We start from the raw sequence: 27,522 nt of genomic DNA, 5'->3' as shown, positions 1-27,522 counted from the left end.
GCACACCGCACCCCCTCCCACACTCTGCACTCCCTCCCACACCCCAAACCCTTGTCCCGGCCCTGCATACAATTTCCCCACGCAGATGTGGCCCTCAGCCCAAAAAAGTTTGACCATCCCGGTCTAGATGGAGCAAGCATTGATGTAGAAGTCAAAGGACATAAGAGCTTGTGTCTATAACCTCTATTTTTCACTCTTTGCAGATTCTGATGAGCAGCGGGAGAGTAATGGTGGGTCTGCCGTGCGAGAAAGTTTCCTGGGTGGAGCAGGAGCGTACAATCCCCAAAACTTTAAAATCATTCCAGAATCTTTCCACTCATGGAGCCTAAAGTCTGTCTACTCCAAAAAAGTGAGGACCCTTTAAAGGACATGTCTTGAATTGTTTGTTGAACCTCATGCAGAAACCCCAAGGACTGCAAGCAAGAGCTCCTGTGCATGGAAACTGCAAAAAAACCTTAACAACCGAGTCTGTAATATCTAGTTCAGCCTGAAGCAAACTTTAGTATGGATTTCCCCTCATCAACTAAAGAGAACATCTGTCTAGTATCGCCAGCAACATGTCCTTAATCTTTAAGGAGAAGTCTCAGACGTTAAAATCACAATGTTCCAAAAGAGATTGTTGGCTGGCAGTCCTGAGTTGCGAAACCAACAGAAGCCCACAGCTCCTTGTGATCTGCCTCTGCCTTTCCTGTTACTAGGCCTAATACCAGACTGAGGACCAGGCAGCTCCTGGCAAGTAAGACTCCCCATGCATCTGCAAGTACACAGAGAAGGAACAACTTATGTAGGACATAAAACCGAGGGGAAATCCCCACAGGTTTCAAAATGACCACTGAGCTGGTAGTGGGTCCCAGTGATTCTCTGGCCAGACGCCCAATACCATTCAACCCAGAGGATCTCAAAGGCAACCAAGGGGAGTAATAGAGTGACTGGTTCCAAGGTTAGGAAAAGTAGGAACCAGTCTCTCATTCAGAGGACAGCGAATCACCCTCTGCCGACCAAGAGAGGTGCTGCCCGTGATGATGTCCAAGACCAGTGCTGAGTTGGCAAAGAATGTAGAGAAGTCAACATTGCAGGTTTCCCCTTCGACAGTACTGATGGGTAGGAAGTCTGAGGCACAAGAGGTTGTTGCAGTATAAGTAATGCACCAATGATACTGGCACCCCTCCATCTGCCAGTACCAGGAGCGCTATCTGCTGCACTGCCACGGATACTGGTATCAAAAGGCTCAGCAGTTCTCTCACTGGCACAACCACCTCTGGCCTGATCAATACCAAGATTGTCTTAGGTCACTGTGTGGTACTGCAGACGCAGAAGGGTCCCTTTGGGTCCTGGACTCGATGGTACTTGCCTTGGTGCCAGAATCAATGGTGCCAGTTTCCATCATACCAGAGCAGAGGAATGCTTAGGTTTCAGCTGTACTCTACTCCCTATATTTAGAAGATTTAGGGCTGGCCATCTTTCTCTCTCAGTGGTCTTATGCCTCGTTTTAGGTACTGGGGAGGGTGAGCAATGCCAGGTCTGGGACACGATAGGAAGTGCACGCCTAACGGACACTGAAGCACCCAGTGCCAATTCAGGACGGCTAAGCTCTAGTACAAAAGATACAGGATTTGAACCCAGGTGACTGAGGCATCCTTAGTACTGAGAAATGGAAACCCCAAAACTGGGAACTGAAGGTAACTAATCACATCCATACTAAGTAGTACTGATCAGCTATAAATCTAGAAAACTATTTGCTGTACAATGATTTTACAATGAACACATAAAGCATTTGCTAGGGCAGCCAAACAATTTTAACACCACCACAGGCAGTAAGAAGGAAGTGAGGGGTCTCTGAGATAGCTGGGCCCTTTATACCAGTATGTGATGGCAGAGGTGCTCAAACCACCTTGACCGATACCACAGAGAAGAGTTTCCGATGACTGTGCATGAGACACATGCACTCCAAGTGATTGCATGTGTGCATTCCACTCTTGAACTACTCTGCACTCAGGTAACCCAAGTCCTTAGGAGAAATGAAGGTGGGAAACAAGGAATCTATAACATGTTTAAAATCCTGCATCTTTTAACAAATTAACAAAATTATGCATCTAAGGAAATAACATTTACCTTCAGCTTCAGAAATCTCTTCTGTTTTTGCTCCAAGTATATTAGCAGCAATATTCACCATATTTAGAATGGCATCTGAACAAAAACACGACTGATCAGAGAGGACATGACCAGAAATCCTCACAGAAATGTGTACTATTATCTACCCATTGATTTGCACAGATTAACTTTGGATCCATCCATTTTTTTTTTCCAGTCCAAACAAGTCATCTATTCCCTCCTACTTCCTCTTTATTTGTCTCATCATAAAAAAAAAATGGTTGGGTTTTCTGCTTGACATAATTTCAAATATAGGTTTCTAGGTTATTTTGCAAAATTATGCCAAATCTTTACCAGTGGGGCTCTCAATTAAAAAAGGCTTATCCTGGCTTCCAACCATATTTAAAATAGGAAGTTGTAAATATACATGTTTTACTTCAAGAATGTGTGTGGACAGGAAAGGCAATTAAAATGTTTCCTAAACAACATGCTGCTAACATATTTCCTAAATAATATGGTGGTGGCAGTAAAGGTCCTACTACACTGAGGCAAAATGTTCCTCTATCTGAACTGAGAAACATTGTTCTTCACTTTTTCCATGAAAGCAACTATCAAAGCTGGTGGAAGGTTATAGATCTTTTTGTAGCTATTGATTCAATACAGGACCACAATGGATAAGAGATCTACTATAGACTGCAGAAGAGTTCAGAGAAGCAGAATTCCAGGTAAGAGTTTTTGCTATATTAGTATTGAATTGGTTTTCTACTCTTGAATCTTGTGCTTCCAGCACAAGACAGGTGGAAATTCCTCTAGCACTCAAAAAAAATTCAGTCCTTTGAGTCAATGGTAGATTAAGCTCAACTGTCAATGCCTCTATGTCCTCTAGAATATTTTCAGCTCCCCGATGAGATAGAAGGAAAGAGTTCCCTGAGGTGAAAGCATAAATAAATGGCTCAAGCAGGCTAGAACCAAAAACTATTTCCTTTTTTACGCTGATTGCCTACCCATCCTATCAAGTGATATCTTTACAGAACCAGAATTACTGAAAAGTATTTGGGTTTTGGTAAGATTGATTAGACTAGTGCTTTTGCAGTCTAAAAAGCTCGAGAGCTACACTCCTGAACACCATGAATTTTATCTGTTCATCAAGGTTTTTATTCCAGGCTTACCACTGTAGTTGCTGAATGCCTTAAGAGATCATAACCAACATTGGTTCAGATTTTAGATCTGAGCTGACCTGATTCCTTGCGGCAAGTAAAACAGAGGAATGAGAGACAACTGAAGCTGTTCCGTCAATCTTCCAGATGATGAGAAGAGAAGGAGCGAGAGCACAAGAGCTACCTGCCCTGGTCAATATGGCCAGAGAGAATGCAAGACAGCTCTTATAATCATCCAAATCCCTAATCAAATTTCTGATGCTTCCCTCCTTACCCTTCATATAACTAGGAGGCTCTACTGTTACATAGATATTAGCCTCACTGCTTGAGATTAGAGATGGCATTGTACTAGATTGACTAAATGGAGGCCGCTTTTGTCACTCTTACATTTGCCCAAGCACAAGCTTCACAAAGGTTTTCAAAAAAAGAATGCAAATTATCCCAGAGTACTGGTCAAATGGCAGTCTCAATAACAGACTACTAGCCAAGACGATTTAAGAGTTACTGAGTGCTTAATGGCTATATAGTCACTGATTTCTAAACAGACTTTGGCATACTAAACACACTATAAAAACATATTTGACATCCATTAAAGAAAGTCACTGCACTTCTCACACGATCAAAGCTGTAGTTGTATTAAGTTACAAACAACTGTATTTGCATATATAGCATCATATTTTAAAGTACTTTATCAACACTATTATGGGTATGGGTAGCTCAAGACTAACGACTGGTAAAAGGATAAATGGGGCAGCATCAGGAAAACTAACATGCTGCTTTTCAAGTTGAAAGCCCAACATTATTTGGCACTTTAACATTTATTAATATACTGTTTGGAATGTATTCCTTCCCACTAAAATATTGTGCAACATTCCTGGACATGACCTTTTTAAACTTAAGCCACAGCTACATTCTAGGAAAAACTGAAAGCAAGCATTACAAACTTGTATAGTGTGGGATTAAAAAAAAAAGTTTGCCAATGCAAATACAAGACTACTAACCTGTTTGAGCACTATGCAGAAGTAATATTCATTGTGCATGCAGAAGCCAGATCACTAACCTTGACGGACAGGAACAAGCTCAATGAGGCAACAATTATTCCAGAAGGGTTGGATGACTGGTGCTATTATCTTAAAATAATGCGGCTGAAGTTGAGGACTCCCATTAAAACTGAAGTAGTGCCATGACTAGTCACCTTAGTCCACTAAAACTCACTTATTTTCAGAAGATTAGGTACAGTCACCCAGATTAAATGAAACTGGTTAAAGAGGAAGAATGTGAGAAGAAGTGCCTGAGCCCCCTCAAAAGCAGACTTGTTTAAGAACGGATAAAGAAGCTATGCTATGCACATAAAGACTCTGGCTCAGAGACATATAGTGGTTCTCTATTCTTTCCCTTTAGCCAGGTGCTCAGGCAACTCTATCCTCTTTAATAATCAAGGTTCTACTGCACTGTCAACAAAACAATTAAGACTTTTAAAAAAACAGTCACATTCAACTTTTCATTTATTTAGGTTAACATGCTTATTGCTCTGATACTAAAAGAAAAGGACTGAGTAAAATTTTCAAAAATGCTTTAAGTGTTTTAGGAGTTTAAATCTTATTTACAAAAGAGACTTAGGCACTTCGTCTCAATCTGCTCCTAAGGCATTTATGAGTTTGAAAATTCTCCCCTAAATCTGAATTACAAAAGCATGATGTTTCCCATTATTTAATGAAATAAATGTCACAATAAAGTGGAATCTCACTTTCATATAAAATAAACCATTTTATTAGTGGATAGCATTATGAAAGTGTTCTGAGAAACATGCAATTATACTCACTAGTAGCAGAGCCAAGGAGATTTTTTGAAGATTTTTCTTCTCCTGTATTGTAATCCAACGGATAATCTGTTTAAAATGAAAGAAAATATTGTTGCAACAACAGAAAGTTACATGCCTTATGAACAGTGAAAATACACCTCAAGGTCTAGTGCAGGGCCAGCGCTTCCATTTAGGCAGCCCAGGCAATTGCCTAGGGCGCCAGGATTTTTGGAGGGCAGCATTTTGCCGCGGCGGAGTGGCAGGCGCTCCGGTGGACCTGCTGCAGTCATGCCTGCGGAGGGTCCTCTGGTCCCGCGGCTCTAGTGGACCTGCCGCCGGCACTCCTGCAGACGGTCCGCTGCTCCCGCGGCTCCAGTGGACCTCCCGCAGGCACAACTGTGGCAGCTCCACCAAAGCCGCGGGACCAGCGGACCCTCCGCAGGCACGACTGCGGCAGCTCCACCGAAGCCGCGGGACCAGCGCGCAGGGCGGCGAAATGGCCATGCGCCTAGGGGGCTAAAAACGCTAGCGCTGGTCCTGGTCTAGTGTTTGAGTTATATGCAAAAAGTCTGACAAAGTAAAAAACCAAACAAACACTTCACTTTACTGTAAATCAGGGTTAAAAGGACATGGATATTGTCAATGAGTCCACTGGAGTATCAGGTTGTAGGCACTGAAGCCAGAGGAGTCTAGGACCTCAGATCTCTCCCCTCACTCCCTTAACCCAGGGAATAAAGGCACAGCAAACCACAAATCTGGTTAAAAAATGGATTTCAACAAGACACGGGAAGTACAAAACATGGGTATCCCTTTCAGGGCTGAGTGTAAGGCAAGAGATACACCTCTGGAAGTCTCTGCAAGCCTCAGGGCCTGAGACAGTGGACTCCGGGGACATGGGAGTAAGCTATTAGTGATTTACACTACATCTTAAACTAGGCTAAAGAAATGTCTAAGCCTGAAGACACGACAGGATGAGTTCCATTATCCCTCTGCAGCAGCCAAAAAGGAACTGAGACAGTTGAGCAGTGCAGTCCCTTTTTATAAACTGCAAGGCAGTTCTGCAGGTTCAGAAGGAAGCTCTTGCAGGTAACTCCTATGAAGTAAGATGACTAGATTTTCAAAGTGAAAAACTTCAACATTTCTGATTGGGGAGGGGAGTGAAGAAGCCGGAGCTACTCCCTGAATGTTTTGGAAGCTGGGCTCTAGGAAGAGAGAGCATGCCTACACACTTCTGTCTTCCTCAGCCAAGTAAAACCTCTTCCACACTTCTCTTCCCTTTAAGAATGAAAATGGGTTGCTTCAGCACACGGCTGAGTGAAAGAAGTCAATGTTTACTCCAAATACATTCTTATTTTCCTTCACGGTATGTGCAAGGCCAGCTTTGTCTCTTCCTTCCCTCACCATTCTCTTTTATTTATGTTCCTGTGTCTTGCCTCCTTTCAAAACTTAACTCACTTTTGTTCCCCTCTGTCCCGCAAGAAGCCAGGGCTTGCATCTGAAGCAGAGGTAATCACAAGTATGGTTGCCAGCCCAGAGTGCATCAGTAACCACCTGAAGTCAGAGCATGTCTGTCACCATGTGAATCTATGTATGGATGAAGGACGGCTTGAGGATTCACAAAGGGAGAAGCATGCTGACAACATCCAAGCTAACAGGTCTGGGGAGGATGGCTGGAGGTGTATATATGCTCAGCCAGCCTACTGTAATTCTCACCAACTCAGACAGTAGTGCCCAAAAGTGAACAATCTGCAGAGGTTTATAATGAACAGTAGGTTGTATAAGGCCTAATGGGATGTTCGAACAGGCCTTGAAAATGGGCACATAACTCAGATTCATGGACTAAGGCCAGAAGGGACCATCATATCACAAGCCACAGTACCTCACCCACCCACTCCTGTAACAGGCTTATAACCTATAGCACATTCCTGATTTTCTGGCATATTTTAGTTCATCTTCATCCTTAACTTCAGAATAAAACATTCAACACAGGCAGGGGAAAAATACTAGCTATTACCAAGTACAGAAGGTATGTTTGATGACTAACAAGCATCAGTTACTTCTGTTTGCTTACCATAGTCTTCATCAAACAGCTCCTGTCGTTCTGATTGGTATTGAGAGTCAGCAATTTCTTCATATTCTTCAACCATACTAGTGCCAAACACCCTATAAAACATTTAATTGAAATGGAGTGCAAAAATCTAATTGCTGTACTTACTGCCATAAATATGTATTAAGTAAGCAATGCTTATCCTCTGTTAGCCAGTCAGCAAACTGATACCTTCCATAAGCTGACTAAACTCCCTTCCTTTGAAACAAAGTCACTTACAAAAAATAATTTGTTAGCACTCTGCGAGTGTTGCATTTATAACCAAATCCTGCCGCTAATTCCTCCAAAACATTTCCAAAAAATACCTTTTCCACATCTATACAATTGGAACTTTCATTCAGACCCTTATCCTTAATCTTGATTAATGCATCCTCCTCCTCTGGCCTCCCTGATGCACACAGTCCCATCCTCTTCCCCACTTCCATGCAAAATGCAGATTTTAAGACCACATTCTTTGCTCAACAGTGACCATGTTGTTTGATCTTTGAATCCCTCCACTGGCTCCATTTTCCTACATTATCTTCTAGCTTCTTGTCCTCATGTTCAAGGCTAGCTCAAAGGCCATGGTGTATGGTTCTGGCTTACGGTGCCAGAGGTCCCAGGTTCAAAGATTGAGAAAATAAAGTCTCCTAATCTTTAGGATTTTCAAGGGGGTATGAGGGGCTGTTGCTTGTACCTTTGTGAATCTAGCCCTAGATATCTCAAAGAAAAATTTGTTGGGCAAGAGAACCTGCAAACATGGGACTGACTCTATAGACTAGTGGCTCGATCACTCACCTGAGAAGTAGACGACCCAAAATCCAGTCCCCTGCTCAAATGACTTTTTAAAATTATTTATCCATAGTGGAACAGCTTCAACAGGAGACACTGAGGGAGCCCAATATCAGAATAACCCACAGCCCAGTGATTAGGACATGCACCTGAGAGATGGCAGTTCCCAGTTCAAATCCCTTCTCCTCAGACAGACAAGGGACTTGAACTAAGGATCTCCCACATCCCAAATGAGTACCATAACTACTGGACTAAAAGTTTGAGGCTGTCCTCCTCCTTGCCGCTTCAGCTGTTTTGTGTAAGCTCACCTAAACAGCCGAAGCTGGTAGGCAAGGGCTGAGCATCATTAACAGATTGGGCCCTGCAGGTGAGTGAAGTGAAGGAACACCCATCTTTCCTTGGTCCATGCATTGTTTTAGGGGTTAAGATGTCTGTACACCTGGTGTAGGACAGCAGAGCAAATGATGAAAGGCATAAACATAGGCTTCTAGGGAACTTTTAATGCAAAAATTTAGGCACCAAGTAATTTTAAGTGCCTTCAAGGTACAGGGGCAGCTGAATCGAGGGGTTGCGAATCTTAGTAGGGCCTGATTCTGGGATTTAGGTACCCAAGGCGGCCATTAGGCATTTAACTCCTTTTATGAATCTAGCCCCTAATACTGGCCACTATCAAAGACAGTATGATACTGGACTAGATGGAGCTCAGTAACTGCCAGACTAGATCAGACCTATATGTTTCCTAAGGCCTTTCATAGTCCTTCCCCTCCTTGCTTACCCACTCACTTGTTTTATTGTATTACACACCCCATCCTTTGTTCTGCCAATTATGTCAGCCTTGAATGCCTTTGTCCACTTCTACAAACATCGCTGCCTTCTATCATGCTGCTACTTAATATGGAACACTTGAATTAGTCCATAACACTACCTTTTTTAAATAAAAAAGTGTTCAGCGACTTGGCAGCACCACTATGCAGCAGCTAATCTATGTAACTTGTTGATCTTATAAGCAAACACTCTGCTAATGAATTTCAAAAGGAATAAAGCTACTGAAAGCTCAAACTTGCATTTTTCAGTTGTCACTAGAAAACGTTACTGCAGTGCTGCAAAAGTAGCTAAAGAAAACTTTCAGCTTAAGTGTTTCATTCTATATTACCTTATAAGGCTTAGAGGACAAAAGTGTTCTGATCCAAAATGTGATACCAACTCCACCTAAAGAATAAGAAGTATTCAAAATGGAAGACCAGCAAAGAACCATCAAGTTAAACCTCCATTCGACATATCCATACCAGTTTTCAATCTGCAAGTCAGATTTATGTAAGTGATGTGCAGATTACTCATTACAGAAAGGTTCTTGGAAAGCTTTATTCTTGCCATGCATTAACACGCAGAGCCACAGATTATACCCAAGCCCTATGCATTCAACATTCAGAAGGGAGATTGCTAACCTTTATGTACTTGATGAACATCTGAAGCAAGAGAAAGGAAAAGAAAAAAAAAAAAAAGATGTCAGTACAAAGGCCATGCCACAGGCAACTAGAATTTTTTTTTTTTTTTTTTAAATAAGTACTATCAAATGCACAAAGAAATAAGATGCAAAGGATAAAGCTGCAATACTACATCATTTGCTTTAGGTAAACCTAGATTTACTTTAGCCCTCAGTTTGCAGACAGAAAGGAATAACATGCACAGAAATCTTTGTTTCTATTAAAATCGGAAGATACAGTCAGATTCCAAATTTTCTATTATAGAATGATAAAAAAAATTTGATATGCCAGACAGAATACTGAAATGAATTAAGCTAAAAACACGTGATGATTAAGTTGGGGTGGAGGGGAAGCATTAAACAGCCTACTGAAAGATGAGAACTTTTAGAAGAAATAATTTAGTATGTACTTTACACATACTGTAACTGTTTTAATTTCAATATAACATGTTCTGTTTTACAAAAATATTTCTAGGGGAAGATAGGTGATAAAGCAGCTGAAGATCCAATGAGAAAGTTTTAGCCACTACTATATTTATAACATGCTAGCAAACTATATTCGATATTATAAAAGCCAATACATTCCAAGAACAATTAGTACTTTTAGATTTCATGGGTTTTGGACCATAATATTTAAGGCAGAACAATATATACAAGAGATTTAAAAAAAAATCTCTAGTATCTAGCACACTTTTGGTACTTTACTAACAGATAAAGTCACAGTTCTGGCTATACTGATTAGGCTATTAATTAAGCCAGCAGGCAAAGCAAAGAGTCTTTATCTTGTCATTCTACAGACTCATGCAAGATTCTTTGGGGGTGTAAATATGCAATTAACAGTTGAAGAGTAAAAGATTTGGATAGTTATCACAGATTACAAGTTAAATCACTCCCACATCATTAGGAAAATAGATTGCTTATTTTTAATGGTACAAGCCAATTTTTACAGAAATTCAGCAATTTCAAGTGATTGCATTTCCTTGGACGGTGCCAAAGTTTAACTTTTATAAAAAATTTAATAGTATTGTGATAGAATTTTAAAAAAGGGTATCAAGTAAATTACTATGACAACATTAAAAAGATGTACTATATCTTTAACCAGCTATCATCTAAAACACAGGTTCAAAGGAGAGAGAGAATGCTAAATGAAGGCTAGTATGCTTCAAATAATTTTTGAAGGAGTTGCATTAAATTGCTGCGGAGAATAGCAAATCAAAATCCACACTGTTTCCATTCAAGTTGTGTTACTCCAGAAACCCCTGCAGTACAAGTATATTTGAACTGCACTTAAAGAATATGAAAAAAATCAAATGAAAATAGAAAGCTGTTCTCAGATTTAATGTTTATTTATGGCAGTTACATGCTCACTTTTATTAGTGAAAACAAATATTAAGCATGCAAATGCATCAAATAATGTTGTTTTGGATGCTCAGATGAGATGTTAACTAGAGAAAAAAATTGTCCTAAAAAAAATCAAAAAGCAAGTATTTGGAAGCATAAGTATCCTTTTCAGAACAAAAGCAACTTGCAATTGTACCATTACATTATCTTCATTAACTATGAGAGGATTTCTAAATAGGCTAAATTTCACGTTTTCCTGAAATCTTAAATAAAGTATTCTCAGTGCAAAACAAGCCTCCGTGAATTTATCAATTATTACATTGTGGCTCCAGCACAGTAAGCCTAAATAATTCAAAAGGAATTAGCGTATGTGATAGTTACAGCTCAAGAACTCCATTATGAATACTATACCAGATATCAAAACTGAAGTTCTAAATTTTCAGATTTTAATTCATCACTATTTTTGTTTGAAGTTGTGTAGCAATTAAAGTAAAAACTACTGAGGAAGTGTATAATTGCTACAGTATAGGTTACACCGTTGAGATACAGAATAAAACTATAGCAGGTAATATGAACCTGGGGAAATATGAATCACATGTGTATTGGTATGTATTGTACTTATAAAGAAAATAAAAAGTTCTGAGAACGTTTTGCTTCATTAAACCTAAAAAGCAAAGTAAAAAATTAGCAGCCAAAACCAAAGTTACAAATCAACTGCAGTTGAGAAAATAGATGCTAAAGTTATCAACCTCTCCTTAATGCCCTCTTGTATTTGAATTAATCCTGGTATGTCAGTAAACAAAAATTCAGATTGCTAACTGAGCAAGGACTTTTCAACCCAGGTTTGAACAGACTCTCAAATATCAGAGGGGCAGCCATGTTAGTCCAGATCTGTAAAAGCAGCAAAGAATCCTGTGGCACCTTATAGACTAACAGATGTTTTGCAGCATGAGCTTTTGTGGGTAAATACCCACTTCGTCAGATGCATGACATTCACCCACGAAAGCTCATGCTCCAAAACATCTGTTAGTCTATAAGGTCCCACAGGATTCTTTGCTGCTTTTACAGACTCTCAAGTAACGTCGTATTGGTGACTCAAACGGAAGTCATCCTTCAAAAAAATTTTTTACAATAAAAGTGAGAACGGTTGCATTCAGTGCATATTAAAAATATTACCTTAACGTATTTCGCATACATCTGTTCATCCAAAGGAAAGCTTTGGACAATTCTCTCATCTCTAGCATGAAAAGTACCTAATTTAATCCATTTATTTGTTGGGTACCTGGAAAATATCAAAATGTTTTTAAAAAAACAGAATCAAGATTTTTTTTTCATAATTTTAATATTCTTTGAATAATTAATACTCTTTTTAAAAAATAAGTATTTCATTTTAATATTTTTCATAATTCTTTTTTCATAACTTCAATATTCCTTGTTTAGCCATTCTAAGAAACTCTAAACTGAAATCAATCCTGCTTCCATAATGCCTATACAATTATTAAAGGATTATGAACAAGGCCTGTGTTGCTGGGCACTGATTTTTAAATCTGAATATATTGAAGTATTTGCTTTGAAAAAGGAAAAATGGTTTGGATGTTGCAAAATAAAACAGTTTGTCAGTCTCAAGTTCAACTGAACATCATCATCCTTTTAATAAAAAAGACACACTAAACCATTAAATAAAACACTGCTTGTTAAAGTATCATACTCAATGATAGTAGAATTAATCCCAGTTCAGTTACTAAATTACTGAGATTCCAAGCCTTTCAAAATACCTACAGTCTATAGCAAAGTTTTTTTCATGCTCGGGGATGATTTTAGCTAAATACTTCCTACGTTAAAGAACAAGTTAATTGAATATATAGTTTACAAACATGTAAATATCTACTTTAGTATTGGAATAAGGTGTGCGTGTCTGCTTCTTACTACAGACTGCTTTAGATACATATATGGCTATAAGTGTTGCCCTCCTTTAAGTAGTTGGAGGTTGGGGCGGGGGGGAAGAGAGAGAGAACGAACATGACAGATACAAAGTTTGGAATTTTGAAACATGATCATACACCCATAGGTTTTGAGCCATCAAAGCTCAAGAGAAGATAAAGTCCTTCACAAGTTACTGGGAAGGAACAATCAGTAGATCCCCTATGCCAGGGGTTCTCAACCTTTTTCTTTCTGAGCCCACCGCAATATGCTATAAAAACTCCACAGCCTACTTACACCGCAATAAAGGACAGTTACCTGTTCCATAACTGGTGTTCTTCGAGATGTGTTGCTCCTGTCTATCCCACAGTAGGTGTGCGTGCTTGCCACGTACACCGGTGCAGGAAGTTTTTCCCTTAGTAGTACCCATACTGCGGGAGCACCGTGGTGACCCCGGAGTGGTGCCTGTATATCGAGCTATATGGGGAGCCACATGCTCCCCCCACCCTCGGTTCCTTCTTTCCAGACAACTCCGACAGAGGGGAAGGAGGGCGGGGTGTGGAATAGATATGAGCAACACATCTCAAAGAATGCCAGTTATGAAACAGGTAACTGTCCTTTCTTCTTTGAGTGATTGATCATGTATATTCCACAGTACGTGATTCCAAGCAGTATCTGTTGGAGGTGGGTAGGAGTTCATGACAGACTGTGACGGAGTACCGCCTTGCCGAATCCGGTGGCATCCCTAGACTGGGCAACGATCGCCTAATGCGAAGTAAATGTGTGAACTGAGGACCAAGTGGCCACCCTACAAATGTCTTAGATGGGGACATGGGCTACGTAGGCCGCTGATGAGGCCTGAGCCCTTGCAGAGTGTGCCCTAACAATCGGTGGCGGGGGAACCCCTGCCAGATAGTAATGCATACATATGCACAAGGTGATCCAGCAGGAAAGAAGCTGGGTGGAGATGGGTTGCCCCTTCACTTGCTCGGCCAAGGCAATAAAGAGTTGCATGGATTTCTGGAACGGTTTGATCCAATCCAGGTAAAAGGCCAGCACCCTATGCACATCGAGTGTGTGGAGGCAACTCTCCTCGCTAGAGGAATGGGACTTAGGACAGAGCATGGCAAGAAAGATGCTCTGTTCCAAATGGAAGGCGGAGACCACTTTCGGGAGAAACGCTGGGTGTGGGTGAAGCTGGATTTTATCCCTGTGTGAAGACCATATGGGGGGTTCAGAGGTCAAGGCCCTAAGTTACTAGACCCGTCGGGCCGACATGATTGCTACAAGGAAGGTCACCTTCCATAAGAGGCAAGACCAGGAACACATGGTCAGGGGTTCAAAGGGAGGCCCCGTGAGTCTGGACAAAACCAGGTTTAGGTCCCATTGCGGCACAGGGGGTCTAGCATACAGGAACGAACAGTCAAGGCCCTTCAGGAAACGGGAGGTCACAGAGTGGGAGAAGACCAAGTGCCCTTGCACCAGCGAGTAGAAGGCCGATATGGCTGCCAAGCGTACCCTGACAGAGGAGAGTGCCGGTTCTTGAGCCCTAAGGGACAGGAGGTAGCCCAGGATAAGCTAGAGAGGTGCAGAGGAGGGGGAAATTCCCTGCTCACTCGCCCACTTGGAGAACCTGGACCACTTTGCCACATATGTCTGGCGCATGGACGGCTTCCTGCTTTCCAGAAGGACCCGCCTTACCTTCTCTGAACATCTGCCCTCTTCCTTGTCTAGCCACGGAACAACCATGTTGTCAGGTGGTGCGCAGCTAGATTGGGATGGAGGAGGTGGCCCCCATCCTGGGAGAGGCGGTCCAGGCGAAGCAGCAGCATCCTTGGGGGGGGCTGCCAAGAGGCAGAGGAGGGTCCCGTACCAGTGTTGGCAGGCCCACGCCAGGGCTATGAGGATGACTCTTGCCTTGTCTGCTTTTACCTTTTGCAGGACTTTGTCAATGAGGGGAAATGTCAGGAAAGCATAAAGGAGCTAGCCTGACCACCACAGGAGGAACGCATCGGCAGTCGTGCCCACCCCCACCCCCGGAAGCAGAACAGTGGGCAACGCCGGTTCCAGCGGGTTGCAAAGAAGTCGAGCCGGGGAACTCCCCACTCTCAGAAGAGCCAGTGAGCAACCTCCAAGCGGAGCGACCACTCAAACTGAGGGGAGAAAACCCTGCTGAGACGATCCACCTGGGTATTGCGGACACCCAGGAGGTGTACAGCCCTCAGGGAGGTATTGTGGGCTATACAGAACCTCCATAGGCTCAGGGCTTCCTGGCAGAGGGCTAGGGAGCGAGTCCCGCCTTGCCTGTTAATATACTACATGGCAGTGGAGTTGTCCATGAGGACTCTGACCACCTTGCCGCAAAAGGTGCATGTGGAAGGCCACGCACGCCAACTGCACTGCCTTGAGCTCTGACATTTATGTGAAGGCACAGATCCGGGATCGACCATGTCCCTTGGGTCTGTGTGTTCCCTGACTGGGAACCCCAACCTAGGTCCGACACGTCGGTCACCAGACCTAGATAGGCTGACATCCCAAATGAGGACCCCTTGAAGCATATTGCTCGGGTAAGACCACCACTAAAGCAAAGCCAGTATCGGGGACGGAACCATGAGAAACTTGTCCAGCCCGTCCCATGCCTGAGAGAATTGGGATGTTAGCATGAGCTGGAGGGTCCTCATTCGGCATCTGCCATGGTGGACCACGTATGTACAAGCTGCCATATGGCCCAGAATTCAAAGGCACGCTCTCATCTTTGTCACCGCCTCAGTCATGGCCTTCCTGATGAGATCTCTCAGCACCTTGAACCTGTCTAGGGGGAAAGAGAGACTGTGGCCCTCGAGGAGTCCAGTAGCGCTCCAATTAACTATGCGCTGAATTGGAACTAAAGCTGATTTGGTCTCGTTCACCAGGAGGCTGAGATTGGCACATGTTGAGAGAAGCTGCCCCACGTGGGTCTTTACCTTGGAATTCGAGTCACCCTTGAGAAGCCAATCGCTCAGATATGGGAAGATCTGTACCCCTTCCCGCCTGAGGCAGACTGCTACTACAGCCATACACTTCGTGAAAACCTGGGTGCCGCGGATAGGCCAAAAGGAAGGACCGCAAACTGGCAGTGGTCCAGCCCCACTAGGAAGCAGAGAAAGCGCCTGTGCCCCTCAAAAATATGGATGTGAACATACGCATCCAGGAGGTGCAGGGATGCGTACCAGTCCCCCAGGTGCAGAGAGGGGATAACAGAGGCCAGAGATACCACGTGGAACTTGGGAGCAGGTCAGAAAACTGTTTAGGTCCTGGAGGTCCAGGATGGGTCTGAGGCCCCCTTTTGGCCTTCAGAATCAGGAAGTACTAGGAGTAGATCTCTTTGCCCTGGAATTCTACTAGTACTCTTTCCACCAACCCCAGGTGCAGCGGTCCACTCCTGACCTAGGAGAAGGGCATGCTCCAGGTTGCCCAGGACTACTGGAGAGGGCAGGTGGTTTGGTGGCGATGAGGTAAACTGCAACATGTAGTCCCTGGAAATGGTGCTGAGGACCCACTGGTCCAAAGTTGTACGGGACCACGTCATGCGGAAGGCAGACAAACAGTTGCAGAACATAAACTTTATTAATGGGGCGGGGCGGGGCCTCCCTGGCAACTGGCCTAGTGTCCCCCTACAAACAAACAGTCAAAACCGCCTCTTTCCCTGCCTCTTGCCCTTAAAGGATCCAGGCTGCGGGGCCAAGCAGAACTGCTGCTGAGACCAGCATTTTTGGTCCTTTGGTCTCTTATACAGTGGCTCGTATCTGCTCCTCGCAGGTTGCGCCAACGGTTGCAGACAGGCTTTGTCCTTAGCTGGAGGAACGTAGAGGCCCAAGGTCTGCAGGGTGGTACGGGAATCCTTCATCCCATGCAGCCTGACATCCATCTGGTCTGCAAAGAGCGCTTTTCCATCGAATGGAAGGTCTTGCATAAGGGACTGGGCCTCCAAGAACAGATCCTACAAGAGGAGCCACAACACCCTACACATGGAAATCGCAGAAGCCATCAAGCAGACTGCAATCTCAGCTGCATCTGATGCCGCTTGGAGGGCTGTTTTTACCGCTGCCTCCCGCTCTTCCACCAGAGCCTTCAAGTCCTTCCTGTCCTGATCTGGGAGGAGGGTCTCAAACTTAGGCAGTGTCTCCCAAAGGTTAAAGTCACATCTGCTCAGACTGGGGCCAAGGAGACAGTATTTTGCCACAGGGTGTTAGAAATGTTGGCTATACCCTGGTGCAGGGGCAGAACCACGTGGCCCGGTGCCGAGGGAGACAAGACATTGAAGAGGGAAGCAGACAGGGCCTCCATCTCCTCGGCCTGCAGCTGGCGAATGGATGCCACCCGCTTTAGCAGGTTTTGGTGCGCCCTGAAGTCCTCCTGTGGGACTGAAGGTGAAAGCGCTGTTATGGTGTCATCCGGTGCCGGGGAGAGGGCCCGCACGGAGCCAAGGGCTAAGGTTGGTACCAGGATGTTGACCCCAGATCAGAGTCCAGGCATGGATCCACTGACTCGTGGCCCACCAACTTATCTCTTAGGCAGCTAGACTAGGCCAACGAAGCCTGAGACGCTCTGGCAACTGAGCGGGCCCGTCTGGGCAGGAATCGGCAGCCACAGAGCCTACTGGCATCACTGCCCTTGCTACAGAGCCCCTTGCCAGTGACCCAGCTGGGAGCCAGGTGGCGCCATCTGTCCTGGCTGAGCAGCGCGGACTGAGGGTGGGCGGCTGGGTGCCAAGGCAGAGGTCACCATCAAGGGCATGGTCTTGCAAGAGCAGTAGGAGCAGCAGTGCCTGCGAAGCTGCCTCCCTCAGGACCTGGACCTCGATGTCGAGGAACAGTACCCACCCGAAATGCTGCTTCAGTACTCTTGACGGCGTCGGGAGGTCCGGTGCCCCTGCGCCGAGCCATCACAGGGGAAGTCTCAAGCACAAAGTCTAGGCGACCAGGAAGTGGAACGGGAACGTGGTCGTCTATCCCATCAAGATCAGCTGCAATAGTCATGCTGCAAAGGGGAGCGTTCCCAGTGCCTCTCTCGGCACCTACACTCACTGGCAGGCGGCATGAAGGGTCCCTGAGACTCCCATCCAGGCAGCAACCCAGATGGCCTGGCTGGCGTCAAGGGTGGGCACAAGCTACAGGAAGATCAGTCGCTGCATGCCAAGCGGTCCTCAGAGTGGGAACTGCATTCCACCAGGGAGGCTTGGTGGGCACCCAAAAGAGGCTTGCCATGGCATCAGGGGCCCGTCCCCGGCTGCATGCCCAGAACCAGCAGGCTCATAATGTCTTTCGCAGCCTGCATTGCCTCCAGCGTCAGCGGATGGAGCCGGGCTGCTCCGCTCAACACGATCAGAGGCCTTAAGCCCAGGGGAGATCGAAGGCTGCCCAACACAGGACCAGCCTCCCCTCTTTCCTTGTCTCGGCGCTGCTGCGAGGTGGGGCCCTTACCCTGTTTCTTGGTGGGAAAGCGATGCTGGCTGGTCGAGCGGGCCTCGCTATGCACGGACGATGCGGCGGTGGGTGCTAAGTCCATTCGACACACCGGAGTTGGGGCCAGTGCCGACTCCATCAGGAGAGCTCAAAGTCTAATCTCTCTCTCCTTGGCTTGAACAATGTACGGATCTTACAACGGTCGCTGGTGCGAGTCTCACCCATGCAGCAGAGACACTCAGCGTGCAGGTCACTCCTAGGCATAGGACAGTGACAGGAGTCGCACGACTTGAAGCCTGGGGCACAGGGCATGCCCCGAGCCCACTCTAACAACTGAAGAAACAATCCACGAATGCTACCACTAAGGTCGACAAGGAAAGCTGCAGCAGAGCTGGAGCACAAAGTTCCGACTATCTTCACTGGTTGCAAGAAGGAACTGAGAGTGGAGGGAGTGCATGGCTCCCCTTATACTGCGATATATAGGCACCACTCCAGGGGTCGCCACAGTGCTCCCCCAGTACGGGTATAGCTAAGGGGAAAACTTCCAGCACCGGTGCACGTGGTGAGCATGCACACCTACTGTGGAATACACATGAGAATCACTCAAAGAAGAATTCGTTTTCTGCATATAAAAGCCAGGGTGGTGTTAGGGGGTAGAAAGCAGGGCAATTGCCTGGGGCCCCATGCTGCAGGGGACCCCATGAAACTACATTGCTCAGGCTTCAGCGTCGATTGGCAGGGCTCAGGGACCCACACTTCATTCCCATGCAATGAGACTTCAGCTTTCTGCCCTGTATGTGTGTGTATATTATACACACACACACACACACTTTTTAAAAGGGATATGAGGTCTACTAAAGAGTTAGTATTTTACTCTAATGATAACACTGGTCGGAACTTCAGGATGCGGGCAACTGGTTTTATAGCACTGGAAGGTAAAGATGTGGGATCTCTTAAAATGTTACTTGCTTTCCACAACTAAGGATGACAATCAAGGAGTTAAAAAATTAACTACAAATTAAAGATACAATAAATGCTGATATATCAGATGCCTGATTTGCAAGTAAGTTCTTTAACGTTTTAGTGTTTTTTACTTCTATGGTAAAAAATTACTTATGGGATACAAACCTCATCTAGGGAGGAAATAAAATTAAAAGAGATCAATGATGCTTTTTCCTGCCATTTTTAAGGAGGCAAATCAAAGACTGATCTAGAAAGTACCACAGGACATCAAGGTAATAGCATAGATTAAGTTATTTTGCTTTTTTGGGGAAGCTAACTGGCTGATATACCTATTTTGAAAAGCACTTATTACACATGCATAGTTAATCTTCCATGTTATTTCACAACATTTAGATTAAGCAAACGAATGGGCCACACAGTAGTATTTGGTGTTCAAATTCTGTTCATTACGAAATCATTGCAATTGTTGAGTATTATCCCCACTTTATGTTAAGCTTCCTGAACACAAGTGATCACAAAATCAAATTCTGATTATATGACATACCTGTCGCTAATGGACACCAGGAAATCTTTAGGAGTAGATGAAAATAATTCATGATTTGCAATGTCAAGCTGCTTTACTTGAATCGGTTCACAGAGCTCAATAACAAACCTTTAAGACAAAAAAAAAAAGATATTGGAAATAAGTGACCTCCAGCAAACACACAATTTCATTACACAATTCAAAACCGTTAATGCTACTAAATCTTTCATTCACAATGGAAATGTGCCACAAGATAGCTCAACAACAATACAGAGGCACTACTCACTGCTACCTTTAGAAAATTTGTCAAAGAAACTGCTCCTGTGGTGTTTGGGCAGGCTGCAGATTATTTTGCTTTTAAATTCTATGCACAGGAAATGGAATAAAATGTTAGCTCAACACACCCAATTTTCTCAAAGTAAAAGAATGCAACTCTTCTTTCTTTCAAATTAAGCTCTACTCAGAAGAGTGACATCTTATCCCACAGACCTGCCCTCTGAGTATTCAGGGTCATATCCACTTATTTCAGTAAGTACCTACTACTCTTTATTCCTGATAATATTGCAAAGCCAATACAACTCCAGAAGGGCAAACTAGATTCTATTCTGGCTTGCTGTTTATTAACAGCAATTATTAATTATTAACCCCCACACTGTAGGAGTATCTAGGTCAACAGAAGAATTGTTGACCTAGCTACCAACTCTTGGAGAGATGGATTACCTGCATAGATGGACAAATGCTTTCTACACTGACCGAAAGTGTCTACACACTTTAGTGCTACAACAGCACAACTGCAGAGCTGTAGCTTAGAGGGTGTTTTTGGACAGTTTGTGGATTTGGTAGTTTGGAAAAATGTATTGCTTTAAGGACTTGTTTAGTTCTCAAATTTGTACATAGCGTGGGCACAACTAAAACAAAAATTCACACCATTTATTAAATAAAAAGAAAACAGGTGGTGAGTTAAATGACTAGTTTAAAAGTGAGGAAGATGGAGGGAATTCAAGAGGGAACCTACATAAAAGCTGTCTGGAGTTTATAGTCTCTCATTGCCATAGGAGTGCCTATCACCTTTTGTCTTGTCCTTCTGAAGAAGGCTCCAAATTTCTAAAGCTCACGAAGGAAAACAGAGCAGCACGCCCAATCATCGCCTCTCCCCCTTTCCATGCAATGCATACAGGAAATTTAAAAAGTTTTATATTAACTTCTCCAGTTGTTCATGCAGCCAAGAGTATGTAGTGTATACAGTTGAGACAGCATGCAGGAAATGGTGGAACCTGCAATTACTCCACAATATTGCTTTCTGCCAATCTTATGCTGGTATAACTATGTCACTGAGGAGTGTGAAAAATCCACACCCATAAGTGATATAGTTATATTGACAGCGCTGTCTACACTGGGAGGTTAGGTCAAGGGGAGAGCTCTTCCCATCGACGTAGCTACTGCATCTCACAGAAGTGCTTTAACTAGGCTGATAAAAAAAGCTCTCCCACTGGCATAGTAGTACATAAAGCACTACAAGGGTGCAGCTGTGCTGCTGCAACGCTGTGTATGTAGACAAGCCCTACGAGAATAAGGACAACCAAGGGAATTATAAATCAGTTCTCAACTTCAGTACCCAGAAAGAATGGAGCAAACATTCAATTTGTAAGCACCTAGATAAGGTGACAAATAAGTCAACCTAGATTTGTCAAGAACAAATCATGTCAAACCAATCTAATATCCTGCTTTGACAGGGTAACAAGTCTTGCAGATGGGGGCAAGCAGTAGATATGATATCTTGACATTAGTAAGGCTTTTTATATGGTCTCACATGACCTTCTCATAAGCAAACTGAGGAAATATAGCCTAGATGAACCTATTATAAGATTGGGTGCACAACTGGTTGGAAATTCACTCAGAGTAATTATCAATGGTTCACAGTTAAACTGGAAGGGCATATTGAATTGAATTCTGCAGGGATCTGTCCTGTATCCTATTCTATTCAGTATCTTCATAAATGGTTTGGACAATGGCATAGAGAACATGCTTAAAGTTTAGAGATGACACCAAGTTGGGAGGGATTGCAAGCGTCTTAGAATTCAAAACGATCTTGAAAAACTGGACAAATGGTCTGAAACAAACAGGATGAAATGCAAAGGACGAAATTCAACAAGGACAAATGCAAACCACTACCCTTGGAAGGAATAATCAATTGCACAAATGGCATATGACAGCCTAGGAAGTACTGCAGAAAAGGATCTGGGGATTACAGTGGATCACAAACTAAATACGAGTCAACAAAGTAATACTGTGGAAAAAAGCCAACGTCATTCTGGGATGTATTAGCAATATTGTAAGCAAGATACGATAAACAATTCTTCCACTCTATTCAGCACTGAAAAGGCCTCAATTGGAGTTCTGTTTCCAATTTGAGGCATCACATTTCAGGAAACATGGACAAACTGCAGAACGTCTAGAAGAGAACAACAAAAATGATTAGAAGTCTAGAAAATCTGACTTACATGGAAAGAGTGAAAAAACTGTTTAGTCTGGAGAAGAGAAGACTGAAAAGGGTCATAAGAGTCTTCAAGCATGTAAAAACTGTTATGAAGAGGTGAGTGATCAATTGTTTAATGTTTAAGAATAGGTTAGATAAAAACCTGTCAGGGATAGGACAAGATAACACTTAGTCCTGCCTCTGTGCAGGATACTGGACTAGATAACCTACCGAGGGCCCTTTCAGTTCTCTCTTTCTATGATTCTAACCAGATACCTGCGTATTTTTACATATTCTATCTGTTTAGGGGAGAAGCAGGCTTGTGCAGACTGCTAATTGTTACTTGGCAATATTACTTCTAAACAAGAACACTGCCACCAACTGAAGATGCATAGGAAAATTTCAAAGCACAAAGGATTAGCAAAAAAGAGCCCAGATCAACTGTCAAGTGACAAGCACTGTGTAAATAATGCCAGTTCTTCAGATGATTTATTATGAATATTCAACTTTCAAAATAACTAAGGACTCGTCAATTAGCCACTCCCAAGCCTCATTCCAGGTTAAACACTTCCCTTTATTCATTTCTTCAGTGTGCCTCATCTTAACTATCCTGTATTTGAAAAGGACTTAATATGCTGATTTAATCAGGGAAGATAGGGCACAACAATGAAGAGAAATAGCTGTCCTAGGCCTTGGCTACACTTGCCAGTTACAGCGCAATAAAGCCTCTCAGAGTGCTGTACCTCACTCCTTGTCCACACTGGCAAGGCACGTACAGCGCTGTGTCTCCACCTCCCCAAGCTGCTCCAGTGTAAATGGGGAGTAACGTTATTACACAATGACAGTTTGGCTACACTTGCAGGTGTGCAGCGCTGGGAGTTAAAGCTGTCTTCGTACAGCTGTGTAGGGAAAGCACTGCAGTGTGGCCACATTTGCAGCGATGTTGGAAGTGGTGCATTATGGGCAGCTATCCCACAGAGCACCTCGTCCCATTTTGGAGCCGGAGTTGTGGGAAGGGGGCGGAGGGGGCGGATCATTCTGCTTCCTGTCTCAGCACCCCATGATGCATCGCTTCACATCTCAGCAACCCCTGTTTCTCTCATGTTTGGCGCCATCTTGACTCTCTCAACGGTTTCTGTGCAGTGCGATTTCTGTGGGAAATGGAGCCCGAACTGCTGAGGAGTATGCTGACGAGTCTCGCCAGCACATCATGTTTGGCAGTTGAGCTATTCCTTAAGATCCAAAGTGATGAGGAGTCCAACGATGATACAAGTCGCTGAAACGTATGGACACTAAATGCTTCTTGGCATTACACAGAAATGCTCAGCACTGTGGATACGCTGCTTTTTGGGCTCGGGAAACAAGCACTGAGCGGGTGGGGATCACATCGTCATCGGAAGTCTAGGGATACGACCAGTGCATGCTGCAAGAACTTCCGGATGAAAAGCCACTGTTCATGGGACTAGTGTGAGAAGCTCGCCTCTACCCACTGACGGCACAAGGACACACGAGATTGAGAAGCACGCACTAACCAGTGGAAGAAGCACGTGGCTATTTGCAATCTTGGACACCTGGCAACTCCAGACGCTACCCATCAGTTGAAACCAGTTGGAGTGGGCAAAGCGACACCTGGAATCGTGTTATTGCAGTTTGCAAGGGCCATTAATTGCATCATGCTAAAAGAACCGTAGACTCTGGGGAACGTAGCAGGACATTCGTGATAAGCCTTGCAACAAGATGGGTTTCCCGCTAACGTGGAGGGCGAATAGATGGGACACATTCGCTATCTGGCACCACCACCACCTCATCCCAAGTACGTTATCGGAAGGGGTATTTATCTCTATTGGTTCTCCAGGCGCTTGTGGATCAACCATGGGCCGTGATTCATTGACATTAAACACAGGCTGGCCTGGAAGGTTGCATGATGCAACGCATCTTCAGAACAACTGGCCTGTTCAGGAAGCTTGCAGGCCAGGACTTTTTTCCCATAAGCAGACCGGCAAGATCACAGTAGGGGACATTCCGAAATACCCATTGTAGATCTAGAGGACCCCCGCTTACACGTAACCTTGTCTCAATGAAACCGGTATACAGGGAAGCTTTGACAGGAGCAAGGACCGGTTCAACTACAGGCTGAGCCCGGGAGCAAATGACTGTAGGATGTGCTTCTGGCCATTTAAAGGGGCGCTGCGATACTCTGTATGGAACTAGACTATGGGGGGACAGCAGCATCCCAGCGGTCAAGTCTGGTGTGCTTACTCCCTCCATAAATATATGTGGAAGGAAGGATGAAAAGAAGATTCCCAGTCAGGCATGGACACTGCTGAGGTCAGATGCCTGGAGGCTAGGAATTTCGCACAGCCAGAGAGCAGCGCCTACTAACAGAGAGGTCCAGCACAGGACTGCAAAGGGATTAGGATGGCCTTGAGGGAAGGAATTTGAGGCGAAAACCAATAGCAATGTTTGGAGTGCACTTTGCACGGGAGGCAAGGTGCAGTGGTACAATGTAGTAGGAATCTGTGTTCTAAGCTGAATTTGCAAGTGCCTGTTTTTTCCCTGGGCTAAGGTATTTGACTTTCTGGCAATAATAAAGCACAGTTGGTCAAAGCCCAAGGATTCATTTATTGAAAAGAAAAAACTTTGACGAGACACACATATTAATATTTAGGGAACCTAAAAGGGCAGGGGGGTGGGATGGGGAACTGTACAGTCACAGGTTTGAATATGTCCTGTCTGGACTGCTGTGCAATGACTGCTGCACTTCAGGATGCCTATACTGCATGGTGATGGGGGTAGAGTGCAGAGGGTAAGAGTTGTAGTTCTCAGGGCTGGTTGGTAAACGTACAAGTGTTGGAGGCAGCTGGTGGTGGTAAGAACCTGGATGCTGGGGAAGTGAGTTTTGAGCTGACATTGGGGCACAAGGGAAAGAGCTTTGGGAGGGGGGGTGGCGGTGTGGTAGTGCTCTGCCTGCATGGCTACGAGCGCCTGGGACAGAGTCCGCTTGGCACGCCAAGATGCTTATCGGCTGCTTTGTGCTTTTCTTCCCGGCCGCTGCATTTTTCTGGCGGATCCTGCTTTCCCTTTCCCTCCAGTCCTGCACTTTCTGATTCTCTTTCGGACAGAGTGATCCATAACTGCTTGCAGCAGGTCGTCTTTGCTTTTTCGCAGCTTCTTCCGGAGGTTTTGGAGTCTTTGAGCTGTTGATAACACAGGCAGCTGAGATCTCAAGGTTGCTTGTGGAAAGGCAAAAAAGAAGGCAACACTTAACAGAGGCAGCATTGTTTATATCAGACAGACAGTTATTCCCACACAGTGAAGGAGTTTACAGTCTTCACAATAGCATAATTTTCCCATATCAAAGAGCGCACATAACCCACAAGAGCCCCGAAATGGTGAGTAAGGGAGACTGATTGCTTCAGGGCTGTACTGTCCAAGGGGTTTCTGTGCGCTGGGGAAAGCAAACAGCTGCAGGGGTCACCTACACTGAACACTCTCCCAACATTTTCCACAGGAGTTGATCCTGGAAGATCTCTCACTGCTGCGGGTCACCTGGGAAGAGTGGGAGGGTCTTCTACAGCAATGCGGATTCCGCCCTGGCCCCTATGCAGCTTGCCTGTGTCTTGCAATGGACCCCAACCCTCGCGGCACAGTGGCGCGGATGCGTTAACCTGACTGGGACAAGGTCCACAGTGGCTCTCCCAATAAGCTTGCGCAAGCGCATTGCCCTCGCTCTGGCTGAAACTTCTGAAGACATTATCAAGGCCGATTACCGCGACGTGATAGACCACATCAATGCAATATTTCACATCTAGGCATGCATGCAGCCCTAACCCTCCCTCCTCTCCCGAAAAATTTCCATCCTGAAAATAAAAGCCGCTTACCGGGAACCCGCTCCTCTGTTTGTTCTCCACCAAGTACCGGCTGCTGTGACTGGCTACCTTCCTCCTGGCTTGAGAAGAGCTCCTGGCTGCATGCCTCCAGGGACTCCGGGGTGTCTCCCCCCACCCCAGTATCCTCACTGTTTCCCCCTCCTCCTCCCCCTCTGCTCTGAAGTGTCCATTGTGGTCCTCGGATTGGTGGTGGGGTTACCCCCAAGTATCGCGTCCAGCTCTTTCTAAAAATGGCAGGTCATGGGGACAGCGCCAGAGCAGCGGTTTCCCTTTGCAATAGGCACTCCGCAGCTCCTTCACTTTAACCCTGCACTGCAGCGTGTCCCGGTCATGGCCCCTGATATCTGCCCATAGGTATCGTAATTCCTACAGCTGGAGCGCAGCTGGGACTGCACAGCTTCCTCCACCCCAAACACTGATGAGATCCAGCAACTCGCCATTGCTCCGTGCTGGGGCTCATTTGGCGTGTGGAGGCATGGTCACCTGGAAAGATTCACTGATTGCACTCCACATCTGGCTGAGCAAACAGGAAGGGGATTTTTAAAATTCCCAGGGCACTTAAAGGGCGGGTCACCTGAGGCCAGGGCAGTAGAGTTCGAACTGATGAGCAGAGTGGCTGAACAGGCATTCTGGGATACCTCCAAATACCTCTGGAGGCCAACAACAGTGCTTTTGGTGGCAACACTGGCGGAGCAGCGCTGCATCACCAGCGCTGCAGTCGTTATTCCCCAGGCCAAGGTGGAGTACAGCCAGCGCTGTAGCCAGGGAGATACAGCACTGTATGTGCCTTGCAAGTGTGGATGGTGAGTGAGTTGCAGCACTGTAAAGCCACCAACAGTGCTGCAACTCTCCAGCGTAGCTAAGGCCTGACTGACCTCCCGAAACTCCCCATAATCCTTTTAACTGAAGCATTCTCTCTTGTTCTGTTGTGAATTCCGGAGGAGGAAGTGCCCTTTCAAAGCTCGTTTTGGAGACTGTTTATCAAAAAAACCAAACACAGCTACTGTTTGCTTTGAATGAGTGAGAGGCAGGAAGGTGGGCTCCGTTTGGAGTATCCACAGCTAATGTTTGCCTGAAGGGGGAGGGAAGGGGTTGGGAGGTTGAGGTCCCTTTCGGCGACTGGCTGCTTACCCGGTCTATGAGAAAAAAAGAAACAGCTGCTGTTTGCTTTCAGTGAGTGACGGGGGTAGGGGAGGAAGGGGGGGTCTGAACTTATAAGGCAGCGTGGTGACACTCAGCACTCCAAAAACCCACTCTCCCCTCTCCCCCCCCCCCCGCCATGCTCCCTGTCACACTCCACCTCACTCCCCCATTTGAAAAGTACGTTGCAGCCACTAGAATAGCTGCCCATAAGACACTGCTCCCAACGCAGCTGCAAATGTGGGCACACCAGTGCGCTGGCAGCTGGCAGTGTGGACAGACTGTAGTGCTTTCCCTACTCAGCTGTACGAAGGCGGGTTCAACTCACAGCGCTGTACAACTGCAAGTGTAGCTATGCCCCTAGTCTCTCCCCAGGATTCAAATATATTTGTTTCCATGGTGCTCCCAGCCCAGA

The 27,522-nt window shown here is 45.0% G+C and overlaps 1 protein-coding gene across 3 annotated transcripts in view; it reads right to left on the bottom strand.

The window, feature by feature from the left end:
* The window catches only part of SUCO (SUN domain containing ossification factor), a 98,129-nt gene that overhangs the window by 20,431 nt on the left and 50,176 nt on the right, over nt 1-27,522 (bottom strand). For 2 of the 3 annotated variants that reach the window (XM_032775855.2, XM_032775889.2), the window contains 7 exons: nt 19,623-19,730; nt 11,928-12,033; nt 9,373-9,393; nt 9,081-9,136; nt 7,121-7,212; nt 5,071-5,136; nt 2,113-2,187 (listed from right to left, as the gene is read on the bottom strand). In XM_032775855.2, coding sequence (XP_032631746.1) covers nt 2,113-2,187; nt 5,071-5,136; nt 7,121-7,212; nt 9,081-9,136; nt 9,373-9,393; nt 11,928-12,033; nt 19,623-19,730 — 524 coding nt within the window. The remainder of the gene's footprint in view (nt 1-2,112; nt 2,188-5,070; nt 5,137-7,120; nt 7,213-9,080; nt 9,137-9,372; nt 9,394-11,927; nt 12,034-19,622; nt 19,731-27,522) is intronic. The other variant, XM_032775873.2, reaches the window with a different exon arrangement.

The sequence above is a fragment of the Chelonoidis abingdonii genome, chromosome 7 (genome assembly GCF_003597395.2).
Source record: "Chelonoidis abingdonii isolate Lonesome George chromosome 7, CheloAbing_2.0, whole genome shotgun sequence".
NCBI classification, from domain to species: domain Eukaryota; kingdom Metazoa; phylum Chordata; order Testudines; family Testudinidae; genus Chelonoidis; species Chelonoidis abingdonii.
The sequence above is the reverse complement of the archived record's forward strand: the minus strand, read 5'-3'. Positions and strand labels throughout refer to the sequence as shown.